The 25,292-nt window shown below is 42.9% G+C and overlaps 1 protein-coding gene across 4 annotated transcripts in view; it reads left to right on the top strand.

The window, feature by feature from the left end:
- The window catches only part of slc36a1 (solute carrier family 36 member 1), a 74,656-nt gene that overhangs the window by 19,714 nt on the left and 29,650 nt on the right, over positions 1–25,292 (top strand). For 3 of the 4 annotated variants that reach the window (XM_048231062.1, XM_048231060.1, XM_048231061.1), the window contains exons 6-11: positions 1,758–1,847; positions 2,233–2,317; positions 3,216–3,434; positions 7,797–7,895; positions 8,004–8,170; positions 11,081–11,250. In XM_048231062.1, the coding sequence (XP_048087019.1) occupies positions 1,758–1,847; positions 2,233–2,317; positions 3,216–3,434; positions 7,797–7,895; positions 8,004–8,170; positions 11,081–11,250 (830 nt within the window). Of the gene's footprint in view, positions 1–1,757; positions 1,848–2,232; positions 2,318–3,215; positions 3,435–7,796; positions 7,896–8,003; positions 8,171–11,080; positions 11,251–12,171; positions 12,243–25,292 lie in introns of those variants that run through there. The other variant, XM_048231063.1, reaches the window with a different exon arrangement.

Raw genomic sequence — 25,292 nt, forward strand, 5'->3', positions numbered from 1 at the left:
AGGGAGATCCCTCTCCATTTTCAAAAAACTCCTGAAGATCCAGCTCTTTAAAGAACATCTCCTCTCATAGCACCACTTACAACAAGTCTTGCTGATCCTAGCACTCACCAGCCGTCTTGAACTGACACGTAACTGTTAAAAACAGCACTCACTGATGCACTTATTCTTACTGTACTCTACCGTTTTTTTAAATTGTCCTAAAATTGTTGAGAATTGCTTTAAAACTTAAACTGTTTACCATGTTGTTAGTCGCTTTGGCTAAAAATGTGTCAGCCAAAATGTAATGTAATGTAATGTATTTGCAGACTTCATCCCATCTTTGTACATTTCTCTCTTTCTCTCTCCCCCCTCTTCCCCTACTTCTCTCTTTCTGTCCCCTATCTTTCTGTATAAACGAGGCTACTGTGGGCAATCAGCTGTTTAATAGTTGAACTTACCTTGAATGACTGGAAGTGGAGTGATACCCAAAAAACTAAAGGGAGGAGAGAGGGATTGACAGAGGGGGGTGGAAGAGAGAGAACCTGAGACCAGACACCCCAATCAAACAGTACTTTTCCATGAAGCAAACTGCCAATAATGTCTTATCAGAGTGATTCCTGATAGAGGCTACACGTCTACAAAGGATGCTTTTCCTATCCACACACCTTTGCCCTCAATATAACCCTCTGGCTAGCCATGAGATAGATAAGCATGTTTTGGGAGGACGAAGGACTTGCAGAGCTAGACATATTTAACTACATGCCTCTGGGGAAAGCTATGGGGGATGGTGTTGTCAATATATAGATGGCCAGTGTTTGTTGGTGTAGTGGATTTGCATAATCAAACAGTCTAACTTGTCGGGAAAATGGCAAACAAAGTATCAGTGCAGTTTCAGTGGTCAGATTTTAGAAGGCCATAATGTTGTCTTTGTCTTAGAGTCACAGTTGTAGAGTTGTATATTAGTAAAGCTGGTGTGGCAAGGCGTGTGCATTTGGACCCAAATGCAGACAGTAGGCTCAGAGGGTACATAAACAATGTACTTTAATGAGTCTTTAGCAGGAGTCAGGGAGCGATATCAATGGGCAAGAAGTGTAGCTTGCAAATCAAAAACAGCAATACAGGAAATCAGTCAATTGTATAGAACGAAACGAACACAGGAAAGACAGGTGCCCACAGACCAATGTGGGGAGAAATATAGGTCAGCACTCAGCGAGTCAAAACAAGTGCAGTACAAAAGGTCCTGCTGTATGAGAATAGGAGGTGGACTACTTAGTAATACTACTAAGTACATTTGAAGCAATGAATAAGAAGCTAACCATCAAAATGTTATTAAATGGGGAACAAAGCAGACATCACCAACTGAATGCTACCGTAATGAAAATAGCTTATTTAAAACTCAAGGAATCATGACTACTGTAAAGCATCTTTGGCAATCTGTGTCCTTGATCACATGGGTTTCATGAGATGGTTTTCACTGGATTATTTTAGTGGATATTCTAATGTGTGGTAATGGAGCAAGAAAGTCTGCAAACCTACAAGTTCTCATGTTGCTCAGTTCTGTAAAATGCATTCTCATTATGCGATCGATGCATCATACTCATTGAGTGTGTGTGATAACAAAATAAATGGGAAGTTCACTGTATGTCTCATTGAAAAGCACCATGAATGTCTAATCAAGTGTAATTACATATCTATAACAATTGCAGTTACCTATCCAACTTACCAGCAGCAAGCAGTTTTATTCCAGTAATGTTTTGCCTCTTTCCTTCATGTGTTAGGCTGGGCAAGCCTTTTCTTACTTACGGGGATGCAGTGGAGTATGGCATGGAGAACGTTTCTTGGCTGAGGAGGCACTCCGTTTGGGGAAGGTAAAAGCCAAGTGACCAGGCCATTAAAGATTTCACGGTTGTCTCTGAAGTAAACAACACTATTCATGCATAATGTTAAAAGGTTCTGTTTATGTTTAGAATTGTTGTGTCCTTGAGGCAGAACTAAATTACATAAATGGCATCATTACTTCTGTCGTTTGCCCTGTAACTGAGCTACAACCTTGGGTCCTTTAACAAATCAGTCCTCTGTGCTTGTTTTTTAAATTGTCCTAGAATTGTTGAGAGAACTGCTTTAAAAAGCTTAAACTGTTTATCATGTTGTCAGTCACTTTGGCTAAAAATGCATCAACCAAATGTAATGTAATGCTTCTTAAAATTTTACTTTGAATAATTATGTTTGTTTGTTTGTGTGTTTGTTTGTCAGGCATCTAGTGAATGTGTTCCTGATCATAACTCAGTTGGGATTCTGCTGTGTCTACTTTGTGTTTCTCAGTGACAATGTCAAACAGGTGAGGGGTGACTCCACAACAGCCAGATCCTTCACTCTAGTAAAGGAGTTAAAGATTTTCATGCATTATTTGACAAACAGAAGTCTTCATAATATTTAGACATGCTTCAATTACAGTCAGACATACTGTAGGTACACACAATTCAAAGAGTTGTTGGGTATGTGTTTCGTCACTAGAGGGCAGTGTTGGAAGGTCTTTTTTGCTGAGGAAGGTTCCTATCAGAATGAAATGATCTGGAAGTATTTAGGGATCAGAGCTGTTTGGATTCTCCACATGGTTAGGAAATGTGCTTCAATGCTTTCTTTGAAATATCTGTTAGATTAGGGTACATTGAAGCATCCTTTGAAGGGAAAAGATAGATAGATAGATAGATAGATAGATAGATAGATAGATAGATCGATAGATACTTTATTGATCCTCAAGAGGAAATTCAAGAAAGTGATGGCGAAGCACCACAATTTGTTGTGCCAAGTACAACCAATCAACAACAAGTCAATACCACCCACTTTCCCTTAAGTATAAGTACAGTTGGATTGTCTTACGGTTTTTGTTAGTCACTTTGGTGCATTTTACAGATCAGAATTTAAATTTTCAAAACTAGTAGTTCAACCTCCACATAATCTAGTCACTTGTACACATCATAAAAGCAATTTCTCATTATTTTGAACAAACAGCAAACACTTTGTTCTGTAACATTGCGGTTGTCGTCTTATGAATTTGCCCCTTGCCCCTTTAATTTGGGAAAGAGAGATGGGGTGGGATCAGGTGATGTCCATGGATTGGTATGGAACCCAAGTCAGCGTGAGCAACTGGACCTCTGTGGTGGGGATGATTATTTAATAATGTTTTATGTGTTCATATTCTCGACTGTGTGGTTATGCTGCTACTGTGTGCTTAGGTGGTGGAGGTAGCAAATGGGACGACGTGGAACTGCCACACTAACGAGACGGCAGTGATCGTGGCGAGCATGGACTCTCGCCTCTACATGCTCTGCTTCCTGCCCTTCATCATCCTGCTGGTGTTCACACGCAACCTCAATTTCTTAGCACCCTTCTCCTCGCTGGCCAACCTGGTCATGGCTGCCAGCCTGGTGCTCATCTACCATCACTCCATCACGGTATGGAACACGCACACACACACACACACACACACACACACAATGCTGTCTCACTCACTCCCACAAGCATATAACTGACACTTGCAAGAGCACATAAACTCAAGCTTCATTCACACAACAACAAGCCCACGTACGTCCCAGTAAAAAAAAAAAAAAAAAACGGGTTTTTATGTCTGCGGCCTTGCAAGAGTGAATGTACAAGGCCAGATGTGTTATCTTTGTTACGAACTACCTAGCTATTACTGCCCCTATTGTGAGGTTAAATCTTTGCTAACCATCTGTAATCTTTGCTGGCACAAGCATCCTTTCAACCCTTTCTTCCTCTTTCTTATACACTCTCTCTCTCTTTCCCCTTCTATCCCTCTGTTTCTCTCTCTCTCTCTCTCTCCACACGTACCAAAATAATCTTCTTTTTTTTTCATGTATTCCTTGCCATCGTTTCTAGAATATTTGCGTCCAAACGGATCCATCTCAACACGACTCAACACGTTACTTCATATTCCACCCCTATAGGTGGCACTGTTTCTGTTACAGAAATTCTCCAAAAACGTAGAGGAAGAGGTATATAAAGCTTGCGCGCTGTATGCAAACAGACAGAATAGGCTATAACAGAATAGGCTATGATGAAAATGGCTAGTGCAAGGAATCCAGAATCGTTTGTGTGGACTGATAGTGAACTGTCAACTGTAAAACTAATAAACTTTAATTTTTACAGTTTGTGAAGGGTGCAGTCCAGTCCTTTATTTGGCAAACGCAGGTGCAAATAATCTCCGTTACTTTCTTTGGTTGTGTAGTCCGTGATTCACATTAGTTATTGGCTGTCACCACAAGTGCATAGGCTACTAAACGCTAGGCCTACACAAGTTCTAGGCTATTCCGTCGTCACATTTATAATATTGCTATAATACCTTCGTTACTAACAGTCGATACTCTTTGCCTGCATCAAATTGCGCAAAAATATGTAAAATAAATGAATGACACCGGCACTACGCACAAATTCATTTAAACTTACACTGTACTTCCCTAATTATTTCTGACTAGTTCTCTTGCGTCAGTCACTGACAGTAGCTAGAATGCATCAAGAAAACACATAGGAAAAACACTGTTCAGTCCACCATGATAAGCTATTGGCGCTGCCCAGCACCAGTTGTGATATTTAGCCTACTGAGTGTAATCGTAGGTAATGTGGGCTTAATTTACATCATCGATCACATATAAGTATGCGGTTTATGCGTCAAACAAACGGCGCCAAGGGCTACGGTTTCAAATTTTTTCATCCTGGGACTAGGTTTCAAAAAAGTGCAGTTTCGGGCAGTTCGTTTACAGGATCAGTTTGGACGATCGGCCAAAACGATGCAAAACGTGCGTTTAAACCAAAAAGTGTCTCCGTGTGGATGGCCCCTCAGTCTCAATCCCCTTCTCCCCCTCACTTGCACATACACGCATGCACAAAATACACATGCAAGTCAAACACATTGCAGACAAGGTCTTTGCTGTATTAGCAGTTACTGCTAATGATCTTTTGTGCTCTGAGTGATTGTGGGAAGAGGAAAAGTAAACATATTCTATAGGGATGAGGATTTAAACATAGCAATGAATAAACGTCAATAAATTAACTGATTAAATCAGTTCTTCCCCTTGTATATCCCTTGTGTTACACCACTTTGCATTTAGATGTTTTGCTTATGCTAATAGAATTAGCATGTATTAAAATATTAACAACAGTTAACAGCCAAATCAGCTGAATTGCAAATTGTGTGGTTTGATTTAACTGGAAACAAAACACGGTCGACAAATACAGTATAGTCTTGGGTAGTGTAGTCTACATACACACACACACACATACTCACACCTAACAGATGTTATGGATGAAGAGGCAACTGTAAGTGACACCCTCCATGCTTATTGGAAGGCTTTCATCTCCAAACTAATGGGTTTCTATAGTGTGTGGTGTGAAAAATGGGCACAATGGGTGAAGCAATTTTCTAGAGGGGGCTTTTGAAATGTGCGTCAGGGTTTGGGTCAAGACAAAAAAAAAAGAAAAAAAGTCTGTTATGAAAATCCTTCTTCCTCTTTTTGAAGCCATATGTTGTGCAGATTAGTGATGTGACATTTGAAGCATGGCTTCGGAGCTTACGTCAAGCAGAAAGGGGCGTGCCAGATGAAGCCCCGTTTCGAAGTTTGTGTCATTTCCATAAGAACCATATGACTGATGACAGACGAGGCCTCGGTTTGTGAGTGTAACGTCACAGGCACTCACTGTCTGAACCATCACTGTGCGGTCATCAGGAGTTGACTGCTTCGGAATCTGATTCAAAGGCTTTGATTTGCGCAAACCAGGGCGCACGTTGTAGTGTGGAATTGTGCTGTGAGTCAGGCGAAATGTGTCTGTTGTATATAGTATGCTTTCTCTATTCATGAATTAACTTTCTTTTTTGTCAGGAAAATGTCCCTAATCCACAATGCCTTGCACAACAAAGAACAATAATGACAGTCTGAACCTGTAATAATCGTCAAAACCATGTCCATGTCCGGCAATATGTTTTAATTATGCGTATGGTCGTTTGTTTTTCGCTCTTGGCTGATTGACTAATTGAACCACCAACTCGAAAAACACATCAGCTCATACCTTCTTGCAACAATTTGAATGTAATACATGACAAAATGGACAAACAACATTTGAAATTGATTTACACTCATTTGAGGTGTTTACTGCCATCACTAACCCAACGAACTAATGAATAGTTGAATGTTGTGTGTGCATGGGTTAACACAAGCAGAGTAAGATGCTTTATTGTGTACACAGGCAATAGAAAAAGGGTGTGCCGACCAGGGGTGTAGTGGTAAAATAAGAGGTCGGTAAACTATGAATTCTGTGATCTCGGTGAGGTGGACAGTGCCATGCAGTATCGGATTTTTTAAAAAGGCATTAAGAACATGTTTGATGATGGTAAAAGGTTATTGTCCAATGTTTATAACAATACCAATGGTATTAAATGGTTCCTAGAGTGTTGATAAGTGTAAATATTGTGAATGTGGATAATACAGTGTGATTTTTGAAGTTGCATTTGGTGAATAAACTCTTTTGAAAGGTCAATAAACTCTATTTCTGAAATTTCAGAGGTGGATAAACTGTGTTTACTTGCGTTTAGCCTCCACTACATCCCTGGTGCCGACGGCATGAGCATTTGGATGCTTAAGATTACTTGATTTGTGTTCTATACATTGCTTTGCACAGCAGGTGTCACTAGTGAGCACACTGTTTCATGAGGCTTCAGGTAAATTAACCTTTTGGCGGACCAATGGGCTGGAAAGCCTCAGTGGTTCAGGAAGCCTTATTTGGCCATCACTAGTGATCTAGTGCAGATCACTGTGTGACTCAAAATGGAAGGGACGATGCCAGACAGTTGTTGTGGATGTCCCTGCTGGCTGGCCGTTCAAACATAAACAAATCTCTTCTGGGAGAGCTTCAGGAGGAAAGTGGGCTATCAGCAGCCAAATGCTGTCAAATGACAGCTTGAGGAAGTTATTTTCCCAAACTACGTTGCTGATAAGTTAGCTGCTGACAGTTGGCTTCTTTTGTTCCTTATTTCTGCAAAGACTTAGACCACTAAGTAGTGATGCTTTTCATAGTTAGACATCATGACGAGTAAAATAACTTTTAAGGTTAAACATTTACTTTGAGCCTGTATTGTCACTGTTTAAGGATGGGTCTCTGATTAAGCCCGTCTGAAGGCATGGCAAATAAACCGCGTTTGTTCCCCAACACACAGGTGTTTTTTTCTATCTTTTTTTTTCTGTGTTTGTTTACATGTCCTGGTTTCTCTATAATGCCATAAAATGCTTGAAAAACTTCAATAAAATCATCATGCATAGAAGACACAAGGGCAATCCTGAAACATTATCATTCAGAAATATGTCGTTATTGTAGGAATCGAAGCCATTTAAATTTTTTCACAACAAACATCACTGACGGCAGTATTGACATACGTCACATTTCCATACGGTGGTGACATTACTGGGCTTTTACATGTTTGGAAAATGAGGCTTCTGTCTCTGTCATTTGTGTGCACATGTAGCCATTTCCATTTATTACACTTCTGAGGCTTTTGTTGTTTTCTGAACAAGCAACCAGTCGCGCAGTTACATGAAATTGTTGAGTTGTGTGTGTGTGTGTGTGTGTGTGGAGGGAAGTGGTCTGCATTGTTGTTTAACATGCGTGAGATGCTCTTAGTGCTATTGAGCTGACACTTTGCTTTGATGAAAATGTGCATCTCTTTACTGCTTTGTAGTGTGACTCATAACTGTGTGATCTGCAAACCAATGCACACTCTCTTAGCTCTGGCCCTTTGTCTCCTCCAGAATATTTCACTCCCCATTGACCTGCCGTTGGTGGGACGTGCAAAGGACTACCCTCTCTTCTTTGGGACAGCTATTTTTGCCTTTGAGGGGATTGGAGTGGTACGGAACTTGTTTTCATTATATTACTTCATTGTATGTTTCAGTTTTTTTTTTTTTTTTCAGTTCACTTTTCAGTGGTTGTGAGTTAATCAGATGTGTTCCTTGCAGGTTCTACCACTCGAAAATAAGATGCAGAAGCCACAGAACTTCACCATGGTTCTGTACATGGGCATGGCCATAGTCACGTTCCTTTACATCAGTCTCGGCACCGTGGGCTACTTGTGCTTCGGGGAGAACATCGGTGGGAGCATTACCCTCAATCTGCCCAACTGCTGGTAGGTACCCCAGGCACCATGGGCAAAGGGTCAGAGGTCAAAAGTGAGAGGATGGGGGCATACAGACAGACACACCATGATTCATAAGGTGTCACTATTGCTGTCTCCATCAAATCATATGTTTCTCACATGCAAAAACAACAATTTGCATTTAGATAGGTTTTTTATCATCCAAAGCACTTTACAGTGGAGAGAGAACCTAACTAAGTACCACCAATGTGAAGCACCCATCTGGTAGCCATTATGTGCCAGACGCTTATCACACACCAGCTTGATATGGAGAGTGAGGGAATGAATGAATGAGCCCATTACACAGGGGGATGATTAGGGCGTGGAGAATTCAGCCAGGACACACCGGGAAACCCATTACTCTTAAATGGTGTTGCTGGGTGGCTAGAAGGTGGCACTCTTCCCTCTGGCCTAAGAAATTGTTTGCGCTGCCCCAGTGCAGTGACGGGGACAATGTGCTGTAGGCGATACCGCCCTTCAAATGAGACGTTAAACCAACGTCCTAACTCATTGTGGTCATTTAAGATCCCAGCTTCAGTAATTCAGCAGACAGAGTATCCGTTTGTCTGGCACACTTAAATGACCACAATGAGTTAGGACGTTGGTTTAAGGTCTCGTCCGAAGGACTGTATTTCTTGACCAGAGGGAAGAGTGCCACCTTACAGTATAGCCACCCACCAGCAACTTGGCTGTCCAAGGAGGTCTCCCATCCAAGTACTAACCAAGCCCACACCTCCCCGAGCTTCAGTAGTTCAGCAGACAGAGTATCTGTTTGTCTGGTGCTCTCATGTTTTGCAAAGATACAGTAGAGCGGTACGCCATCTTGTCTGTATACAGATGCTTGAAGTGACACTAGTCAATCGGTCACCCAGTAAGGTGTTCCTTCCCCTCTCAGGTTAAAAGAAACGCAGTGAGCACTGCACTGTGATTTTGTGGGTTGCATTTTTGAGCGACTGTTCTCTGAGTGCTGTTTCACTTAAATAGACAATACTGAAGGCCATCAGTGTTCCGTCCTTCTCTCCTCTCCCCTGCGCATCCCCCAGCAAATAAAAATGGGAATGGATTTCCTCGGGGAACTCACTTCCTCTTGACCGCAGTTTGCCACGTGTCGAAGCGGCCAGTGAACACATAATCATTTTGTCCACTTCTTGAAGGCCGCTCTTGGTTCAATCGCACGATTGCTTGCATGCTTGCTAGATAGCCCGTTCGTTTGCCTGTATTTGAATTGGCTTCGTTCTTTCGCTCGGGGTTCCGACGCGAGTGAGCGCGTCGCCACTCAATCTTGGCCGATGGGCTCGGCGACGCATTCTAATATGGCTGGAAAGAGGAGTGGCACAGCGCCATCAGTCAAATTAATTTTGCCGCTGTCAGGGGTGGGGGGGGGTGTCTGAGTGTTTGATCAAGGGAGAACTCAATTTACAGAAGTAAACTCTGCCCCACTGAGCCCTGCGCAACACAGCCACTCTGCGTGTGCTCCTACTTTCCCCTCTCTTTCTTTCTTTGTTTCTTTCTCTCTTTCTTTTTTCTTTCTTTCTTCCCTTCCTTCTTCTTGTCTTTCTTTCTGTATTTTCTTAGTTCTTTCTTGCCTGCTTGCATATGATCTTTCTTCTTGTGCCAGACTCTCATCCTTCCTTCCCTTCTTTTATTCCTCTCCCTCTCTCTCTCTCTCTCTCTCTCTCTCTCTCTCTCTCTCTCTCTCTCTCTCTCTCTCTCTCTCTCTGGCTTGTAAATTGGGTGTGAGGTAGTTAGTGCCAGTCGTTGGGCCTCAGCAGGAAAAGAGCTGACCAGCAGGGTCCTGTGCCAGCTGGGTCAGACCCAAACACCTCTGCGGGTCGAACCCTGTCAGCACACATGAACCTGAGTTTGGGTGTATGTATGTGTGTGTGGTTGTTTTGCGTGTGTGTGTATGTGTGTGTTTTCTTGCATGTGTGTGTGTGCGCACGTGTAAGGATGTGTGTGTCTCTGTGTGTGTATCTGTGGTTTGTTTGTGTGTGTGTGTGTGAAGCTGAGCTTAGGTGCATTAGTGTGTGTGTGTGCACCTGTGTAAGGATGTGTGTGTATGTACAGTGTGTGTGTGTGTGTGTGTGTGTGTGTGAGGCTGAGCTTAGGTGCATTAGTTTGAGCCGTGTGTGTGTGTGTGTGTGTGTGTGTGTGTGTGTCTGTGTCTGTGTCTGTGGGCACTTGCTGTGCAGAGGAAAAGCTGCTCACCTCTTGAGGCCGTGGACAGAGTTACCCAGTGATGCCCAGCAATGCTTCCCACACGTGTACCATTACATGAGTCACAAAAGAGCCCAGGGCCCGCACACACGCCACACAATCCTCCTGATGCCCAACTCCTGACCCAGCCATTAACATGGACACTCAGATAGGGGCTTATCAGGACTTGCTGAATGCTGCTGCCCCTGAAGGTCGAATAATGGTACGGAGATGGACATATGGATGACTGATGATGATGATGATGATGGTGATGATGGTGATGGGAATGAGCATTATGATGATATTACATAGCTCAGCAGGGTGGATGTTGCATGTCATTATCAAGCAAAGTTCATGATCATACAGAGAGGATGAAGTGTCATGATGAGAAAAAAAAGTCACATGATCAGTGACAGAGAGATGGATAAGGGTCACATGATCAGGGACTAGAGGACCGACTAGTCATAGCAGAGAGTTTAGGACTAAATGCAAGGGTGGGTTAGGGAATGTTTCTTTGTACATTCAGAACTGTTGTTGAAAACAATTACTAATGACTCTTTACCCTTCCTACTCCCTTATTCTCTCAGTCTCTGTTTCTTCCCTGAGATCAGTGATCCAATATAGGAATATTAATGCTCTCTCTCCTTCACTCTTCCACTCTAGTCGCTCACTCACTGAGATGCTTCCTGTCTGCTTGTCTTGTAGGATGTACCAGATAGTGAAGCTGCTCTACTGCTTTGGGATCTACATCACGTACGCCCTCCAGTTCTACGTCCCGGCCGAGATCCTGATCCCTCATGCGGTGTCGCGTGTGTCCGGTCGCCTGGAGCTGCTGGTGGACCTCAGCATCCGTGTGGCACTCGTCACCTTCACATGTAAGTGTGACACTTTCTTTCTTTCTTTCTTTCTCTTTTTCTCCCTTTCTCTCTCTCTCTCTCTCTCTCAGTCTTGTGTCCATCTCATTGCCCTCTATCTTTTACATTACATTACATTACATTTAGCAGACACTTCTTGACCAAAATGACTTACATATGTCAGCTATATTACAAGAGATTACATTGTCCCCGGAGCAACTTGAGGTTAAGTGCCTTGCTTAAGAGCACAACGGTGGAAGCCGGGAATTGAACCGACAACTTTCAGGCTACTGCACGCTAGCCCAGCTCCTTAACCACTACACTACCACCGCCCACAGTTATTTGAACACACAACCTTCTGATCTGGAGTCAGACGCGCTACCGTTACGCCACGAGGTCCCACTCCAAAGGATTTTGAATGCATCCATCGGTTGGTGGACACACTCTAAACATAACTCTGGCTTTTTGTTGGCATGTGGCATATTTCCCTTTGCTTGGTGTGTTCATCTTTTCCACTGAATGGACATAAAATGTCCAATTGTTCCCGGGGTTCAGACGAGGGCCATGGCAGTGTGTGATGAATGCAAGGGAAGTGCCAACTGCTTTTGGTGGAAATGAATGTCCACAGAAATTCTGCGACACTCAGTTGACAGGCGTGAGAGAGAGAGAGAGAGAGAGAGAGAGAGACCAATTGAAAATGAGACTGAGCTTTTAGCTTTGAAAATGTATGACAAACCGGTGAAGCTGCTGACTCCGATATGGGCACTAATCAGGTTTTGATTCAAGCGGGAGAGCACCAGAAATCACTTGTGCTAATGGGGGCTGATCAGAGCGGCACGTGCATGTGCCAACAACTGGATGCCAGCCAGACGTTTCCACTTGTAGCCCAGGCTATTTTTAGGGACCAGATATTTTCTGCCTTATCGATTTCTTCTCCTTCAGAGTCCACTGGAGGTGTTTAACTCCCCTCTCGCATCTCCTCTGCCTGCTTCTCACGTGAGGAGGGAGCAGATATCTGCCCAAGGACGGACGGTAATTCATTCATTCATTCATTCATTCATTCATTCATTCATTCATTCATTCATTCATTCATTCATTCATTCATTTTCTCCTTTGGCCACCTGGAGGCAGTGTTTCACATTTGCGGCTCTTCATCAGTTTTTCTGGACTTTTAGGCTTTCCTTTGCCTCCACTGGGTAATGCTCTTTCAGGATGGAGTCACAAGGAGTAAGGTTTAATATATCTACACTCAGCAACAACACAACACTACACAACATGACAACACTTGGTTTTTTACTAAATTTTCAGATTAAGACAGATCAATCTATTGACAGTAGCCAGAAAGCATATGTTTTATTTTTTATTATAAGAGTTTACAGTGTTATCAAGAGTTTACTCTGTTTGAGAGTAAACTGAAGAAAACACTTTTTACACCACTATTTACAGCAGCACACACACAGCACACAGCTCTCCATCAAATTCAAGCTCATAATTAAATTAGTGTATGTAAGGCACAGCAATGAATACACAGGCTAGTGCAATACTATTGCACTAATAAAAGTTATGAAGCAAAAGTGTCTCTATTTCCAATAGTTTACACATTAGCCATCTCAGCCAGAGTTCTGTTCCTCCCTTGCACTGATACAGATGCGCACAGAGGTGCAGAAACCACTTGCTTCTAGCCTAGCCTTATTGTTAATCACAAATTGTCTTTTGCACACAAGTTTTGACATATGTCATATAGTACATTAATAAAGACACACATGAATATGTAATTACAGTAAGCTAAAATATTCCAATAGTTTTTATATTTATTATGACCACCGCTAGCGTAGCGGTCATATAGGGATTATTCTTTTTTTTTTCAATGATTCTCGGGACACCGAACAACCGGGGCACATGAAACTTGGTTGGTATGTAGCCCCACTAGACTTTTACGGAAACATTTTGTTTGGTCCCCGATGGCCACTCCACCCCCGCGCTGGGCCCCCCCGAAACCCAAAATATGCAGCTAGCGCCATCTTGGGAAAGCAGTCATGTGACAATTCAACTCACGTTACATGTTGACGTTGGACTGGAGCATTGCGAGCGGACTGTCACGTGCCTGTTTTCTCAAGATGGCGCCAGCTTGTATACGTGAACGGTACTGTTTCTAAACTATCTGTTTCTAAACTACTGTCTGTACACTTACAAAGTTCTCAATGCTTTGGTTTACATGTAGGGCCCCTCATTATGCTACCGTGGAAGTGTGGTGCTATTTTAAGCCTTGTTAGTGGCATAGAAATAGCAATTTCTTTTTACTTTACGTGTGCCCCGAAGTGTAGCGTTATAAGCTAATTAGCGGTTTGTGGTAAAACTTCGATTAGCATGAAACCATATCTCAGAGAACAGACGAACTCGGTACACATGTGTTATTAACTCCTAGGTTCATTTTGCACCGGAATATCGGTTATCAGTTTTTGAAAAACTGAAATATCGAAATCGGTATCGGCCTTCAAAATCCCATATTGGTCAGACTCTATAGGAGATGGAGACAAATTGGCATACCTCCACACACACACACACACACACACACACACACACACACGACACAAACACACGACACACACACTTCCCTCCTAGCAGTGGCAGCCGGTGTTGTAATGGCCTGAATGAGTGTGCACACCACATCAAATAGTGCAGCATCCAGAGGCCTGCGCATCCTGCTGCCGCGGCAACGTGCGGTGGGAAATTGATTTCCCCACTTCAGCCCAGCGAGCCGGTTCAAAAGCATTTAGCAAATAAGGTTTTCAATGAATCACCCACAACTCCTCCTCTTGCCTCCCTGCTCCATTCTGTAAACAACAAAACCGCAAATGCTCTTCACACCTACCCACACACACACACACACACACACACACACACACACACACACACACACACACTCTAGGTAGACAAGATAAGAAAAGAAGAAAAGCTCTATTCAACAATAACGAATAAGAACGGAGGAGAATAACCTTTAGAACGAAGGAGCCACTGACAGCGCGGGCTATGATCACCGACCGAATACATCAGTGGTGACAGCGCGGGCTATTAGCATTGACAGCGCGGGCTGTGATCACCGACCAAGTACATTAGCGGTGAGTCCCAATACAACCGCTGCACTCTACCACTTCACCCGGCCCCACCGTTTTGTGTGTTCCTGTGTAGTGGTGGGTGTTCTAATTCTTTTAAAGGTCGAGGGATCGTGTGATCATCCAAACAGGGCATTTTCGGACACTTGATCGAAGGGGCACAAACATTTCCCTGAAAGCTTAACACACAGTAAAAACGGAAGTGAAAGAAGCCCAAACCTTCACAATAAAAATGTAAACTAGATGTACCACATAGCAGTACAAAATATGACCGCCGCTCAGTCCTGTACATCCTCTCCGCACACACACACACACACACACCATCTTAAAAATGTGTGCAAACCTTCACAATAAAAATGTAAACTAGATGTTACATTAGAATTACAAAGTCTTCCCAAACACTGCTAGACCTAATTTTTACAAATAAACCAGAGAGAATTAAAAAGATCCATAATCTTGTTACTGGGTTATCAGATCATAATCTTAACTCTGGCTGCTAGAAAACTGTCAAAAACACGTTTAAAGATCAAAGCTCAATAAGAGGAAAGTCAATGCCTTTTATTCCTCAAAAAGACATGGTTCTCATTGAAAATGAGGTAAACTGCAATGAGACTATTGGTAGCATACCCTGTGAGTCTGCCTGCACTGATTTAATGTCTACCATTCTACTAAAACAGACACTGATTTAATGTCTAGACATTCTACTAAAATACACCAAAACAAGGGGCAAGAAAACAAATAGGACATAATTACCCAAACATAACATAATTTACCCTGGTTCAATACAGCTCTCTGAGAGTTAATGAAAAAGAGAGATGCTGCTCTGAAAACATTTTTAAAATCAAAATTAAATACTGATCATCTCATTTTTAAAAGTTTAAGAAATAAAGTCACACAACAAATTAGAAAAGCTAGAGCAAACTTTTTCCTCAATATTATCAGCGAGGCAAAGGGAAACTCTAAAAAGCTCTGGAGGAGCATTGATAAGATACTTGGAAAGGAAAAATCTGTAAATAGACAGTTAAAACTAATGATAGATGGCCATATCCAGGATGATGGGCAGATTGTTGGGAAATGTTTTAACGAATATTTCATAAATTCAGTATGAGAGCTGAGTTTAAGCTTTCCCAAAACTCAACTCCCACAACCATCAACCTGTGATGTCTCCGCTTTCAAGTTTTCCCCAATTAATTCAGAGAAAGTGGAAAAGGTAATTTCACTTTTAACAAATAGCAAAGCTAAAGACATATTAGGTTGGGATGCAGCTTTTTTAAAACAATGCAAAACATCAATTATGATACCTCTAGCCATGATCATAAATAAATCTTTTAATGAGAATACTTTTCCCAGTGTTCTTAAACCTGCTATTATTACCCCGATGCACAAATCTGGGGATACTCAAGTGGTCTCAAACTACCGACCCATCAGTATTCTCCCAGCTGTGTCTAAGGTTATCGAAAAGGTAGTAGCAGAACAACTAATTACTCATCTGGACTCCAAGTCCTTGTTACACCCTATGCAATTCGGCTTCAGGAAAAAACACTCCATTGAAACGGCATGCTGCTACTTTTTGGAGAAAATTAAATCTAGCCTAGATCAAGGAGGAGTGGTGGGAGCAGTCTTCCTTGATCTATGTAAAGCCTATGACACAGTAAGTCACGATGTACTGATTCACAAACTTGCAAAATATGAGATCTCCTCAAATGTCCAAAATTGGATAAAGTCCTATTTAAGTAGCCAAACTCAATGTGTGCAAGTAAACGGCACGTTATCTACAACACTTGCCTCTACCCTGGGAGTGCCACAGGGGTCAATTCTAGGTCCTCTGCTCTTTTGCTTGTATATTAATGACCTGCCTTCCGTTTGTAAGAGCATATATTACTATGTATGCTGATGACACTGTTTTGTATGTCCATGGGAGAAGTGCAACAGATGTGGCAAATAAGCTAACAAGTGTTATGAGTAGGGTTAGTGACTGGTTACAGGATTCATGCCTTACATTGAATGTTGAAATCTATGTATCTGTTTTTTTTCCATTGGATCTAAACCCAAGACCTATCCCAAAATTTCAGTAAATCAACAAAACATAAAACATGTAGAGAAATTTAAATATTTGGGAGTAACTCTTGATTCAAATCTTACTTTCAAAGATCATGTTAAAAGTTGTGCAATACACTGAAATTGAATTTAGCAAATTTTAAATATATAAGAAACTCTCTTACCACTGAGGCATCTAGTACATACTTACAAGCAATGATCATCCCTCACCTTCTATACTGCATCACTTCCTGGTCTCAGGCAGGTAAAACAGTGATAAAACCTTTAGAATCTTTGTACAAAAACTGCCTTAAAATCCAAGAAAAAAGACACTCCATTATCATCAATGTCATATACTGGCCAAATATAGTTTATTGAGTTTTGAAAATCTAATGAAACACTCAAATGTGTCTTGACTACATAAAATAATTTACAGTGCTACTGCTCCCCCTTTTAAAAAGTTTGTATGTACTACTCCGCTCTGAAAATACTGAGCGAACTACACGACGTGTCACAAGGGGGGAGTGTAGCATCCCTTGTCGTAAAACCCAATTTGGGAGTTCCTCTTTCTCATGTGTGGCCATGAGACAGTGGAATGTTTGCACACATTTTTAAGATGGTGTGTGTGTGTGTGTGTGTGTGTGTGTGTGTGTGTGTGTGTGTGGGGTATGGGGAGGGGGGTGTCTGCATGTGTGTTGAGCTGTATAGTACTAAACAGGCTTTAGTTGAATGCGTATGCTGGGGAGGTCAATTTGTCTCCATCTCCTAATCCATCCCCTACTCTTACAACTTTTGTGTGCTTTTATGTGCGTGCCTGTGTGTGTGTGTGTGTGTGTGTGTGCGTGTCAGTGCGTGTGTGTGCGGAGAGGATGTACAGGACTGAGCGGCGGTCATATTTTGTACTGCTATGTGGTACATCTAGTTTACATTTTTATTGTGAAGGTTTGGGCTTCTTTCACTTCCGTTTCTACTGTGTGTTAAGCTTTCAGGGAAATGTTTGTGCCCCTTCGATCAAGTGTCCGAAAATGCCCTGTTTGGATGATCACACGATCCCTCGACCTTTAAAAGAATTAGAACACCCACCACTACACAGGAACACACAAAACGGTGGGGCCGGGTGAAGTGGTAGAGTGCAGCGGTTGTATTGGGACTCACCGCTAATGTACTTGGTCGGTGATCACAGCCCGCGCTGTCAATGCTAATAGCCCGCGCTGTCACCGCTGATGTATTCGGTCGGTGATCACAGCCCGCGCTGTCACCACTGATGTATTCGGTCGGTGATCACAGCCCGCGCTGTCACCGCTGATGTATTCGGTCGGTGATCACAGCCCGCGCTGTCAATGCTAATAGCCCGCGCTGTCACCACTGATGTATTCGGTCGGTGATCATAGCCCGCGCTGTCAGTGGCTCCTTCGTTCTAAAGGTTATTCTCCTCCGTTCTTATTCGTTATTGTTGAATAGAGCTTTTCTTCTTTTCTTATCTTGTCTACCTGAGCGAGAGTGTGTGTGTGTGTGTGTGTGTGTGTGTGTGTGTGTGTGTGTGTGTGTGGGTAGGTGTGAAGAGCATTTGCTGTTTTGTTGTTTACAGAATGGAGCAGGGAGGCAAGAGGAGGAGTCGTGGGTGATTCATTGAAAACCTTATTTGCTAGATGCTTTTGAACCGGCTCGCTGGGCTGAAGTGGGGAAATCAATTTCCCACCGCACGTTGCCGTGGCAGCAGGGTGCGCGGGCCTCTGGATGCTGCACTATTTGATGTGTGTGCACACTCATTCAGGCCATTACGATACCGGCTGCCGCTGCCACTGCTAGGAGGGAAGTGTTTGTGTCGTGTTTGTGTCGTGTGTGTGTCGTGTGTGTGTGTGTGTGTGTGTGTGTGTGTGTGTGTGTGAGGTTTCCAGCAGTGACGCTTTAATGGCCCTCAGTCTCTCTCCCACCTTGGTGCATGAAGCACAGATGGCCATTCAAGTCAAAAGGGGCCCCTTACTCTGATTGACTTAGCATCAGGCTCTAGGATCATCAATGGTTGTTAGTTTAATTGAGCGGTGTACACGTTCCCATTGATGCACCCGTGCTCATGCCGAGTCTCTTTCAGGCCGGGTCATCAACATCAACAGTCACCGAGGACATGCCTGGGGGAGTTTTTATTCAGTTTCATCCAAACACGTGCATAGACTATCAAGCTCCATCTTTGCCTCTCACACACTCACTCAAATCTTTCCGAAGATTTCCATCAAAACCACACTATTCATTTCTCTTCTCTTTCACTACTGTTCTAATGCTAAGTGCATTTCGGTTCCGAGCCATAGCCTACCCCACCCATTAGACAGAGCCACACAAGCAAGGCTTCTGTATGGTGTACAGCAGAGTTGGTTTGGTTGGTTGGACGTCTTTCATCAGTGTATGTGTCTGGGACGTGGGCGGATGCTCCCTAGCTCACAAATCTACTGGGGCATAGCCACCGTCTTCACACCCCGAGTGTTAGCAAATGTTAGTGTAGCCCGCAATTTGCTCATTTAGCCTGACGAGCTTGAATATAATCCCTGCTCGCGATCGGTCGGGTTTAGGAGGGATGTGTCTGGTACATTAACAAACATGGAAACCATTCCACCGGCAACATCATCAAGGTTGCTGAAATTCACGCAAAGCCCGTTCATTCAGCTTTCCCAGTTAACCACCACCATGTTGCCTCGGCACAGTTCAGAGCTTTTGGGTATCCAGGCTGTATGGACGGTGAGATACAGTAACTTTGCAGTCACCAGTCGATAGAGTGAATTGGCTTCATCTTATGAATGAGGGTGTTTTACTGTCTCTTCAATCAAGCACTGCCCTGAGGTACACTATACCTACCTACCTACTGTGTGTGTAATATTTTCCACAGCAGCAAAAAGCAGCAGCTCCGAAATGGAGAAATTTGAGAAAATGCGAGGAGTCGATGGAATTTTTTCCCCATCATTTCCCATCATTCCCTTGTGAGGGCTACAGCAGCGCACTCACAGCTCTGAGACTTGAGTATCACCCCCTGGTCCTCCCCCCAGTAATATGCAGGTTAGCCATTTCAAATATCAATCAGGCCTGATGCTATTGAAGGATCTTTTGAGTAAACCTTCACGCTCCGCGTGTTGCGCCATCGCAAGAAGAAAAAAAGGCTCTCCAGAAGGACCTAATCAAAAGAGCGCCGGCTGCAATCTGTTGTCATTTTCTTTGTGAGCGCTGCTTTTAAATGGAGAGATTGCTGCCTCATTGCCCATCTGGCACACACAGGCAATCTCCTACACACACACACAGACACACACACACACACACACACACACTCACACATTCTCTCACAGAGACCTAGCAATTCATCACTGCCTTGTCAGGACGCTGAAGCCAGTGGCAAAAGTATCTGTTCATGAGGACCAACTTTTAAGACTAGCCTGCTGAGAGCAGACTATTGGAGAGGAAGGAAAGAGGGGAAAATGTGTGTAAACGGAAAACTGCTGTGATTAGTTTCTGGATGGATTGATGCTCCCTTCAGCGTCCAAATGCACGCCGTGCTATACATATTTATTAGGCTATTCTCAGAAAAAGCTACTCTCTATTTATGTATAGAGTGCATTTGTAGTCATGCATGGGTAGAGGTGAAGACGTCAGGTAGCGGTGTCCGTCCTCAGCGTTCAGTCCCCTGGGGTGATGGATGCTGCACATCCATAGGAGATGAGGGTGCTGGCAGATGAGCTTATTTTGAGTACCTTCAGAGTTACTTTTTAATGTAGGAAAAGTTATCCCTGTCCAGCGGAGTGTGTAGTGAAGTACATAGAGTTTGATTAATGAGTGCCATTGTTTGTTTGCGTGTTTATTTTGTGTGTGTGTTTTTTTTGTGTGTGTGTGTGTGTGTGTGTGTGTGTGTGTGTGTGTGTTGGCCTGTGTGTGTATCTGCCATTCAGAAGTGTATGTGATTTGCATTGTGATTTAAGTGATTTGCATTAAGAGCATCTTGTGAACTCTTGAAGATGTGTGATGGAAATATAAATAAACATTTAGCAACTGTAAAGTATGTCAGATAAAACGAAATGTCAGCCATAATATGCACTTTTTCATGAACGCAGATCCTTTGAGGTGAGTTACAGTCGAGGTTCTGAGGAGATTGGTAGCAGGTAGCAATCTCGGTTATTGAGTTGTAACCCTTTCAGTGTAGTTAACCAAGTCGACTGCTGACTCCCTTTGCAGGAGTAAATAGGGCAATGTGGCCGTTTGAAAGAACTCAAGGTTGTTGTGTTCATCAGATCCCCCTACACGTCAGCCTCATCCGAGTGTCACAGTAGCCTTTGTGCCTTTTGTTTGTGTGTATGTTTTGTTCATGCTACATGCGCTATATGGCCTTCAATCAAGTGCTATATTGTATCATTGATAGTTGCTTTTTTATCCCTCTTCAATGTGGCAGTTTTGTTGCCGACGTGTTTTTTGCCGTCTAGTGCAGTGTTTCTCAAAGTGTGGTCCGGAGACCACTGGTGGTCCGCAAGCTATCCCAAGTGGTCCGTGAGCAGACATGGTAAAATATGATATAGATGAGTTGTTTGCAGTATTAAACCAACTTGTATGTAAATCCAAACAGTTCTGCAACACTGCCCGTGTAAACTATGCCAGTTTATTAATTATATTAATCCTCTGACACAATAAGCAAGGTGCAAAGGCAATAGGCAAGGTGGCTCATCGAGTAAGCCTATTGTGTAATATACTGTTGAAATGGGTCTACAATTTTTTTATTTTTTTTTTAAGCTAGGTGGTCCGTGGTTTTTTATTTATTGATTTAAGTGGTCCTTGGTCTGAAAAAGTTTGAGAAACACTGGTCTAGTGTATGCATGCGTGTGGGTGTGCTTGCATTTGCACGTCAAGTCAGTGCAGGATGGCTACAAAAAGTCCTGCAGGGATGAAAGCCTGCTTTGGATTTGACATGAAAAGCCGGCTATGCCTAGCTCAGGACTGGCCTAAGGACGACCCAAGAAGGGTTGAGGAGGGTGCAGTCCAGTCCTCGAACAGGAGAAGCTCAAGTGCTGTGTGCGTGTGTGTGCGTGTTCGTGTGCGTGTGTGTGTTAAAGAAGCAGCAGCACACGTGTCCAGGAAGAACCAGTCTCTCTGCACCCCAGAGCCCGACGTCCACTCTGGCCTGTGTCCAGTGGGCCACAGAGAGTTCTGGACTTGGACTGGTTTGTTGCACCCTTACCAATCCTAAACAATGAGATGTGCCATGGTCATTATCAGCTACGATGGATGAACAGTGTTTGTGTGTGTGCTTTGTCATGATATTTCTTCATGTTTCTTTCGGTGCAAGCCGGTTGTTGCATCATGAAAGTGTTCTTGCTCGCTCTCTCTCCCCCACATACTCACATCTCCAGCTGTCTCTATCAGTACCAACAAGGCCTCTACCTCAATCTATTTACTCTCCTCCCTAGTCTTCTCCTGCTCCCTCTCTTACGTTTGAGTGGGCTTTGCTCTTTTCTCCACAAATGCAGATGGACCCAGGGTTAAAAAAAATGCAGCTACTTTGCATGTTGATGAGTTCAGGTAAACCCAGTCTATTATCTGCCATTCATTTGACTGTAAAATTTCAGCAGCTGCTCTGGCTTTGTAGTCGCCGAAGATTGCCGTGTCTTTGGCGGGCAAAGAAAGGTGATCGGTATCCATGAGAGGGTTATCAGTCTCAAACAGAGTTAAAAGTTTACTTCCTGTGCGGGTCTATTTGTTAAGGCACCTCCTCTGCCGAGCAGCAGAGATTAAGTTCCACTGGCTCTCTTGGATTGTTGCCACCTCCCGCAAATGAATTGATGGGCCTACCTCCTTCACCTCCAAGTTGAGTGTGAAAATGAATACCCTCCACCCGCCCCCTACCCTCTCTCTCTTCTAATCTGTACCTTACATGAAATGGTCCACATGCTCCCTTACGGGATGCTGGGACTGTTTGATTCTTTCTTTCTTTCTCTCTCTCTTTCTTTCTCTCTTTCTCTCTCTCTGCATTTCTTTCTGCATTTCTTTTCTTTTTCATCTACATTTCTTTCTCTCTTGTATTTTCTGGATTTCCCTCTTGCTGTATTTCGGTATTTTTTTCTTTTTTTTCTTTTATTATTTCTTTCTTTTTCTATGTTGTACAATTCCAACAACAAAAAGGATGGTTCCTGTTTATTCAAGGCTGTGATATTCTGAAGGCAGAGTCATTATATTAAATAATATCTCTCACAACAGTGTGGCCATTACACTAGCTTGACGCTATTTATGCCAATACCTGATGTTAAACAAATGCAAGCTTTCAAAAACAATCAGATTAATGATTAAACCTATCCCTGTTTTTTATTGGGTGTGTTTGGTCGTGAGTCAAAGCTGTTCTGTCCAAAAAACAAAGGACTCCCAGGGGCTGAAGCAAGGTGATTAGCAGAGGCGTTTGCCTCGCTGTTCATCACACTGGTGCCTTCTGCAGACGTGGATCCAGCTCTGTGCTCAGGACCGTCTGGGACTGTGTGGCGTGGGCCTTGCCGTTGCTGCTGCCACTGCCTACAGCTACTAATCTCTTGATTGGATTGTGTCTCGTTTGCCTCTCTTTTGATTTTTCCTGCTTTTGGTGAGATTTCCGTACTGATTTTTTGAAGGCACTTTTCTGGGGGCTTCTGCAAGAGGCATGTTATCTTGCTAGGGCCAGCACTGGAAAGTTGGTTCCGTGTGTTTAAATCGTTGATGCCCCTTGCAACAGATTGGGCTCGTTCCAGGACAGCGTTTTGAGTAACCTGTTTTAGGGGATGTGCTGGTACTGACATTTAGCTCAACAATTACATTTTCAGTTAGGGAGGGAAAAGTCTAAGTCAGTTAACACTGAGCATCCAGAGCATGTAAGACAGGTGTCCACTCGCTTAAACATACTCAAACGGTACAATGCAGCCTGTAGTCTTGTGGGCCAATTGCAGTCAATTCAATTATATTTGCCTAGTTGTAGACCACTTGCTTGGAAGAGGAATCAATTTTCAGATTCATCTGGAGAAAAAGCCTTTCAGGCTCGGATTTGTGCCATTTGAGTCATCACTGCATCCACCCACCCACAGACAGACATGGACAGGGCAAGACATCCAACAGATTAAACTAATTTAGAAATCAAGTTTAGAAGTACATTTACTCTTTTACATGTGGGTGGAGGAACTCATTTCAGAATTGCTTCAGGACTTTTAAGATCAATGTACATCCAATGATGTTTGATATTGAAAAAAACAGTGCTGTGATGCATACAAATACTGTAGAGCATTCTCTTTTTTTAAAATCATCGTCTTTTGTTGTCACATTTATGCCGTCTGTGTTTTGTTTTTCACAAGAAAAACTTCAGGGTGAAGCTGGTCTGTTGATGTTCACCAGCTGAGCCATGGCTATCAGCTACATTACAGCCAGCAGCTAGACCAACTTTGGCTCTGCTGAATAGTTGAATCTGAGCTAATACACAGAAACACACACAACTATGGGCTCACACACATCTATTTCTATCCAGAGCAGACTTAAACTTCAACACTCAGCAGATAATTGCTTAGACCCACACGCTGAGACTCGAGAGAGCTGCCGTTGACCTCAAAGATTTAATTCACAAATACTGACAATGGACACAGTGCTGTCGCGCGCGTTTGAGCTCCGAGTCACCTCTTCTTGGAGAAAGAGCGCATGTTTGAATCTGCAAGCATGTTCACTAATGAACATTTCTTGACGAAGCTGGCCTATCTTAGAGACTGTACGATATTTAGCGGGGGGGGGGCCCTAAGAGAATTTTTTAAGCCTTAGGGGAAGGCCCAGGATAATTTTTTTGGCCTGGGGGGAGGGGCGAGGAAAATAATTTTTTCCTGATCCATGATCTTTTTTTCCCTGATCAATGATCCGTTTTTGATATTTTAAAAGGTTTGTAGGCCAAAACATGATTCACGTCTTTTTGACAGAGTGGGCGAGTCCAAAAAGTCGCAACCCTACCTGGCCTGGGGGGAGGGGCGAGGAAAATTATTTTTTCCTGATCCATGATCTTTTTTTCCCTGATCAATGATCCGTTTTTGATATTTTAAAAGGTTTGTAGGCCAAAACATGATTCACGTCTTTTTGACAGAGTGGGCGAGTCCAAAAAGTCGCAACCCTACCTGAATCTCCCACAACCCACCTCGTAAGCTTGCAGGTCACCCGCGGAGTCATAAACAAAATATTTTTATGATATTCGGGTCATTTGCGGGTGGGTCAGTTAAAATTAATTAAATATATATTTTCTACAAATAGGCCTACTTAAAATATCACGAGAAGGCTAGCATCAATACAGTAAAGCATCAATACAGTAAAGTCAACAGTAAAGAAGCTGAAGACGCGAGTTAATAATAAAGACACCCTTTCAGGAAAAGCGATATAGTCTATGAGAAATATTGGGAAAAGTTGACAGTAGTATAAGTTATGGTACTATAAGATGACGGTTAAAGTTATGGTCTATGTAGGCCTACTTCTTGCGAAGCCATTTAAAAGTATGACAGCCGAAACGGGCAGCCTGCAGGAATAAATGTTATGGCACAGACTACACACAGCCATACCGGTGTGTATAGGTTCGCACATGCATAAAAGTTACCTTAGTTCGTTGTGTGTTAACACTGGGCTTAAGTTAAATAGCAACACTTTTGGAGTTGAGTTTTCAAGAAAGAATTAAGTCCTCTGGTGTTAAAAATACTCCAATATGGTGTTTCTGCTTAACCCTTTCGTGCCCGTGCCGAACATTCCATTTTTGGTGCTGAATGACCTCCTTACACAAAAAACCTTATTTCTTGAGTATAATACATACCATCAATGGGATATACATACCATTGTAATCAGAAGGGTCAGTTCTATCAAATTATGTAAAATACATATGGTAATGTTGATATAGTAATGAACAGTCTTTGAAAA

The sequence above is a fragment of the Alosa alosa genome, chromosome 21 (genome assembly GCF_017589495.1).
Source record: "Alosa alosa isolate M-15738 ecotype Scorff River chromosome 21, AALO_Geno_1.1, whole genome shotgun sequence".
Classification (NCBI taxonomy): domain Eukaryota; kingdom Metazoa; phylum Chordata; class Actinopteri; order Clupeiformes; family Clupeidae; genus Alosa; species Alosa alosa.